Source organism: Aythya ferina (assembly GCF_964211825.1).
Source record: "Aythya ferina genome assembly, chromosome: 11".
Classification (NCBI taxonomy): Eukaryota; Metazoa; Chordata; class Aves; order Anseriformes; family Anatidae; genus Aythya; species Aythya ferina.
Genome location: NC_140307.1, coordinates 10,041,708 through 10,048,722, shown reverse-complemented (window position 1 = coordinate 10,048,722; position 7,015 = coordinate 10,041,708). Strand labels below are relative to the sequence as shown.

Genomic DNA, 7,015 nt, shown 5'->3' with positions numbered 1-7,015 from the left:
TTACACACGTAACTTACAGTCCTTGTTGAGACCTGACTCTGGTTTTATATGCCCTGCTCTACTGAATTCACAGAAATTATTCCCAACTTGTATTACCATAAATGAGAGCGGAATTAGGTTTAACATGAATATGCAGCCCTATGCATATGCAATTATATATTGATATATGTGTGCATAATTTATCTATGCATAGAGCACATACATATATTGTCGTTCTTATCAGCAGATTCAGATAAGATAAATATTTTTCTAGAAATGGGCTTGTATAATAACTATAATTAAAAATAATAATTTTGAAATTAAAATAAGAACTCAGGTTGGAATCTGTCTGATTAGTTTTACTACAGTGTAAGTTGCTCATTACAGACCTTAAAAATCACACTGCTTGCAACTCATGGGTCCTCTTTTTAAAAATAAAAAAAAATATGGAAGCCAATACTGACCCATTTCATTTTATTACTGTGACTGAATTGATGTTAAGACTAGCTGCTCCCGAATCTTGAATGGGTACAGAGAGGAGGTGAAAAAAATCTAGAATGGTTCAGTTCATTCTTGACAATCATCTTACTGGTAGCTGGATTTATGGCTTTAGGTTTGAATGAAAAGGGCAGGCTGGGCTCCGGGACTTGAGAGAAATACTAGTCTACAGTAAGAGATGTGCAGACAGGGAATGAGTAAGAAGTGTGTTATACATCTTAAGAACTTACAGTATGATTCAGCCTCAAAATGTCAACAAGGAAGCTTAAAAAGTATTAAATTCATCTCTCACTGATATCATCATATGATGGGAAAGCCTTGGGCTTTTTCTAGGACAGGGTAGCCCTAGGACCTCTTCTTCAAGCAGCATATCAACATGTTTTCCCCAAAAGCGGTAACAGTTCTGCAGCCCTACCACACCCTGACAGTTTCTCAGATCTATGAATATCTGCTGCTAAGCGTACAGTCTTCAAGGATTGCCTATAAAGCTACCTACATTTGTAAACTTCCAAAGAGTGAAAGAATGGTATGGGTGGGAACTATCAATAACAGCAATAAGCAACAGCATTACAGAAATCCTTACACTGAATGAGCAGAAACTATAAAACAAGAAGATTAGTGATCAAAGATTTATAAGATTAAAGCAAAGAATCGGCTCACACTTGAGAAGACGTGTCTGGATTGGCCTTAATTTAAGGTGCAAAAAAAAGGTTCAAAAGTTGTAGAAGGATGCCAATATATGATATTCCTTACAATTCAAACTAATGAGAGTTTTGCTAGAGCCTTTGGCAAGCACAAGTATTTGTGGCAACACACGCATCTGCAGGCAATAATGGCATGTAATTCACAGTCAGCTTTACCAGCTTAGGAGTGTAGTTACAGAAACACAATACAAATGGCCACAAGAGCTTCTATGAAGCTCTAAACTAGTTCAGAACTGAACAGAGTACTCACCAGAGATGGATCGTCACTTTGCGACATTACCTTTTCCTGTATCTGTTTATTGAACACACATGAAAGCTGAAGGGTGCTCACGGGGAGCCGAGCTGACAGGGTGAGAGCTTAAGAGGGTGATGTTTCAACAATACATTTGCAAGTTAGCAACTTTGCGTAATCCAAGGAGTGCCAAAAGGCATGGGGGGCCGGGGTTAGGGGGCTGAAGGAAATTAAAAGCTTGTCTACTGTCAGAAACATGCTTATGAGGAAATACCACTATCCAGCAAAGCCTTCAAAATGCTTTCCAAGCGATTCAAAGCTGAAATGATCACTTTACACACACTTTATATATAAAGAGGTAAGGCTTGAGGTTGCCTTCCTCTCCCCTAAAATCGGGGGAGCTGGCAGTAACTGCTGCTCTGAACAAAACCTAGAGCCTGGCTTTCTCTACAAGAACTCTTTGATCCAGCCTCCCTTCTCTCATTGCATTGTCGTCTCCTTCCCAATCCAGATTCAAACTCTCATTTCAGTTTTGAAATAAAACCTCACTTGCGGGCTGAATGGAACCCTTATGGGCTGTATCTCAAACTCGAAAGGTGTTTTTATTTTAGCTGCATTTCTATAACCTATGCTAGCTGATTAATCAGAAGCTGCTTGTGAACCCTTTTCGAGGAGGGCCTGGCACTCAATTTAAAAATCCCTGGACTAAGTCCAGGTAGTTTAGCTGTTTTTAGGCTTCCCTATTCAGTGCAGGGAATCAGACAGGTATTTTCAGAACTTGTTTCTCCACTCCACTGGTTTTACAGTGTATAACTTTACTAAAGATTCATTAGAAACAATAACCTCTGGTTTTGCCACAGCTCTTTTCAGAATACTTTGAAACCTGGAGGTATAAAAACCAGCTCCCTTACACTCTGTTGGAAACGGATTTTTGCAAATACTGCTGTAAGTACTATCACACTTATTCTTTCCAGAGCTATATAGGCTTGCTACTAACAACTATTCAAAATACCTGTATTCTGAGAAATCGGTTGCTCAGATGTACAGAGTGGCTACCACGCAGTGTGCATCTGTGCCTTCTCCTTTGGAGTCACAGAAAGATGACAGGATCTAGTTTTTGAGGCTCTCGTTTTCTACAGAAAAAAAAATAATAATAATAATAAAAAAAGAGAGCAACATAAATGGGTAGCAAAGGTTGGCATGTCCAGGCCCAGTTCAAACCTATTGTTAAGATTTGATCCTCCAACTGTACGTACTTGCAGCATCACAGATGAAAACATCTCTGGAACTGAGCCTCAGTCAGTGGAAGCTGCCACAGCTTTCCAGAGCAACTCTGAAAAGCTCAAAAATAATGGTACTACTATTCTGAAGTGAGGTTACTCCCTTCAACATCTGTGGTGAATATGTGATACAGGCTGCTATAAGCATCACACATATTTAAAACTAACAGGAGATGTTAAGGCTTGGTCCAGCCACGCTGCGGTCATTAGGAGGAGGGAGCTACACAAATGCTTCATGAGATACATATGCTGTTCTAGGGGTACCAAGGGCTTACTCTGTTCTAAATCTTCTATCCTGTTCAAATTTCCGAGAAATAAAATTAAAAAAAAAAAAAAAAAAAAAAAACAAACAAAAAAAACAAACAAAAAAAACCATCTTTCCAAAACATGAAGTAAAATAGAGCCCCAAATATTTATCTTAACATAGTTCTTAATGATATTTACCTTCTCTTTGGTTGATAACATTTAAACTAATGTCTCCCCTTGCCTACAGCTCAAAAGAAAAAAAAATTGAAATATCTGGCAACATGTATTATATCATTACTACTGGCTCATTACAATAATGACACTTCCTTACTATGGAATAAGTTAGTACCACTGTCAAAACAGTGTTCTCCACAGCGGGAATGTGTTTCCACAATCATCATTTTTTAAATAAAAATGAAAAATAATGATTTTTTTTTTCAAGTTACAAAAGCCTATTTTTCTGAATCAACCAGAGGCATTATTATTTGCTTTTATTAACACATACAAAATTGTTAGGATATACAAATGTGTTTCCTTTTTGGACACAGTGAAAGCTATATTAATGGGCATTACAGCATTAGTTTACATCACACTGTTTCAAAAAAACACTGTTTATGATTAAACAAATAGGTTTATATATATTTACATTTATAAAAAGAGCTTGAAATAGCTGTATAACAAATCATTGATTTACACTATCAAAAGGCTGGGAGCAATTGTGTCTCCTACGATTGTGCCCTTAGCTTTCAATCCACGATCGCCACTAATACAAGGTCTCATTTAAAACAAACAAAACCCAAAACACTGACCCTCCTGCCAAAACACACACACACACAAAAAAACAAACCCAAAGCAATGGGACAGCTTTCCCCAGGATAATAATTTCAAGCACAAATGGATTATTTTAAATATCACACAAACCTACTGTAAATTAAAAAAATAGAAGATTACTTTACACAATGCATGGAAACCATTTCTACTGAGCACAAACATTTACAACTGTGTCATGTTTTTTCCTTGCATAACCCATACTCACACACAAACCAGTTTTCAAAAGAATTAGTGAAATATTCAGTCCACTTTTGTTTTCTTTATACAATATGAAATGGTTACAATACCATAGTATATTTTAGAATAAGTTAAACATCAAGACATATGGCAATAGCATTGTACTAGTTGTTCTACATACATACTAAATCCAGAAATTCAGTCTATTTTTATTCAGTCACAAAAATGAATAAGGACTAAGATCCAGTTATACTGGAAAACTAGACTAGTTCTAGAAACCACAAATACTGTAAGCACTTTGGTATAATATGTACAGGTTGTGCTGTCAATATCATGCTTGCATACTACAAGTGATTGAGCCATTTCAACTGGTGAATTAAAAAAAATTATTGTAAGACTTGCTTTAGTATTTCTTCTTCTGTTTGGGAATTATTCAGTCAAAGAAGATGCACCACAAGAACATACACAGCATTTGTATGATGTGACTACAAATTAAATATTGAAGAGGGTTTTTTTTTTTTTTTTTAAATACAATGCAAGACCAGTCTTCTTAAGTGCATAGAACATAATGCAGAATACTGTTAATTACAGGGACAAGTACAAGGATATTAAACATTTTAACAGATATTGAACAATGTTCTCATAAAAAGAGATGTGAATAAGAATAAGCATTCTACCCATTACAAAGATCAACTTGTGTTTTCCACCACCAGTAAGAGAAACAATACCTTTCATGATACATCAGTTATCTACTGCATCCATTTTATTTTTGTCTCTCAAAGGCTTAGAATTGCACCTTCAAACTCTTAAAAACAGTTTAGATTTCTTTTTTTTTCCCCCCATTTTAAGCAAAATGTTTTCTCTTCCTGAAAGAGGAAACTCAAAAAGTGCATTTTAAATTATTTTTCCCCTATTTCACAGATACATTTGCTGCAGTTCAGAAATTTTTCTTACCTGCTTTCTGTCACTGCAATCTATCAGAATCTCTCAGAGTTAATCAGGCAACCCTGCCAAGTTAAATAGCCTCTCCTTTTGCAAAACAACTGGTATTATATCTTAAAAAAGGCAAAATATTGCAAACTGGATTCAAGTGAAATGCCAACTTGAAGAGTAAGGACGACAGGATTTCAGAAGATTTGGACTGTATTAAGTCTTCCAAAATTTGCATTTTATCTTTTAGATTCCAGGATACAGTAAACTGCAAATACCATGTTCAATTAATACTGCAAGTCAGCTTCAGACTAAGGTCTCAGGAATGAAATGGTAGCCCCAAAACTCTCAACCCAACCAGAGGAAACAATGGAACTGTTACTCATTTCTTACACAACACAACAACTCATTTTACATGTAAACAAAAAGGATGACGGTTCTCGTTTGAAGCTCCTACTGTGGCAAATAATACTTCACAGGTATCAGAAATACTTTAGTCAGTGACTCCATATCTTCCCCATTTCAAAACTGCTTTCTTTTGCTTGCAGAAGCGCAACTACTTTACATCAAACTAAACAATTGCACAAAATCTATAGTACCAAGCTTTGCTAAATGAAATTGCCGGAGAGCACACAAGGAAGAAAAGAATTTGACCGTGGTTGTCGAGTGGGCTAGAAGTCAAATGAGTTTAAACAAAACTATTTTTAACACATTCCTTAATTGAAATGATTAATTCCTAGCAGAAACAAATTCAGATCAGCACGATCTTACTGTAGGCTAGTTGGTGACCCAGCCAGACTTTTGTGCAGATTAGGGTTTTGACTGTGCCTGTTCCGACTGCGAACAGATGAAAACATTGTGTTGCAACCTGGGACTTTACATTTGTGGAGTTGGCGGAGATGCACAGTTTTGTAATGAGCCCTGAAAGTTCCCTTATTACTGTATGTTTTTTGACATATATGACAAGTTATTGGCAAACTGGAAGGTAAATTTATAAAGTTCTGGTTAGCTTTCTCAATTAAAGTACAGTCTTGGTAGAGTTCATCATTAGGCATTAGGCTGGGTCCTTCACAGCTTTCATCACTATCATCCAAGGGCATGGTGCACACTTCACTTCCTCCGTCAGAATCCCAAGAAGAATGAGCACTGCTCTCAGATTTAATGCTGGAAGTAGTGCTTAGATCCAGAACAGCTCCATCATTCAATGGATCATATCCGTAACTCTCAGAACAGGGTTCTCTAATTTTGCTCATTGGAAAAACCAAGCTGCCTGTTCTGTTCATTCCTTTGAAGATTACAGAAGTATGTCCAACATGTTGCTTTAAAGAGACATCTTGACAAAACTCCTTAGCCATGTCTTTCAAGAGGTATGCTGCATTGAAATGGTTGTTGAATTCCAGTGTATCTTTAGTCAGAAGCTTATGATGAAGATTTAGGTTTGAACTATGTCTAAAAGAACAAAGACAAGCTTAGCAAGAAAGTGTTTTGCCTCACTTAACAGTTATTTCATAAGGATCATTAACAAAGAGAAAAATCAATATTTAGTAGCATGCATGAACTGTGTGCTTCTAATTTGACCAACTGCTGCAGTGGAAGTGCACATAGATGATTTATACATGTGACTGGGTATCTGAAATTGCTTACACTGGCATATATCAGAAATAACTACAGAAATCAATGTTTTAGGTTCTCTCCCGCATTGTGCATAGCTGTCCACTCCACTAGATCTAGTGCTGCGTCTAAAAGAGTTGTTGAACAGACTAAAAAACTTCTGTATACTGAACTGAGGTCAGAGAATGGACTGAGGGCAAGAGGAAATGAGATCCTTCCCCAGTGGACAAAGCAGGAAAGGAGTGACACCTGAGTCTGCAAAATATATTGATGATCTCTGATGATCTCTTAAGTACTATAATCGTGTACTAGGATGCAGCTAAACATCAGTACAGAGCTTTTCCTTGAAAAGAATATCCTTGAATGAAGGAATGCTGCATTTTATACAACTTGCAGTTTTTGAATGGGCATCTCTGGATTCGGTTTAAAACCACCAAAGCATACAAATCACTGCTGTTCATTGAATATTATCAATCAGCTCACTGGGAACCTCCAGACCCTGGTTAGAAGACTGAATTTATTGCAAG

At 36.7% G+C, this 7,015-nt stretch overlaps 1 protein-coding gene across 2 annotated transcripts in view; it reads right to left on the bottom strand.

The window, feature by feature from the left end:
- Window positions 1–3,415: 3,415 nt before the first annotated feature.
- Window positions 3,416–7,015, bottom strand: part of BNC1 (basonuclin zinc finger protein 1) — a 76,240-nt gene continuing 72,640 nt past the window's right edge. For both annotated transcript variants that reach the window (XM_084532092.1, XM_084532093.1), the window contains exon 5: window positions 3,416–6,326. In XM_084532092.1, the coding sequence (XP_084388218.1) occupies window positions 5,645–6,326 (682 nt within the window). In that variant the 3' untranslated portion in view covers window positions 3,416–5,644. The remainder of the gene's footprint in view (window positions 6,327–7,015) is intronic.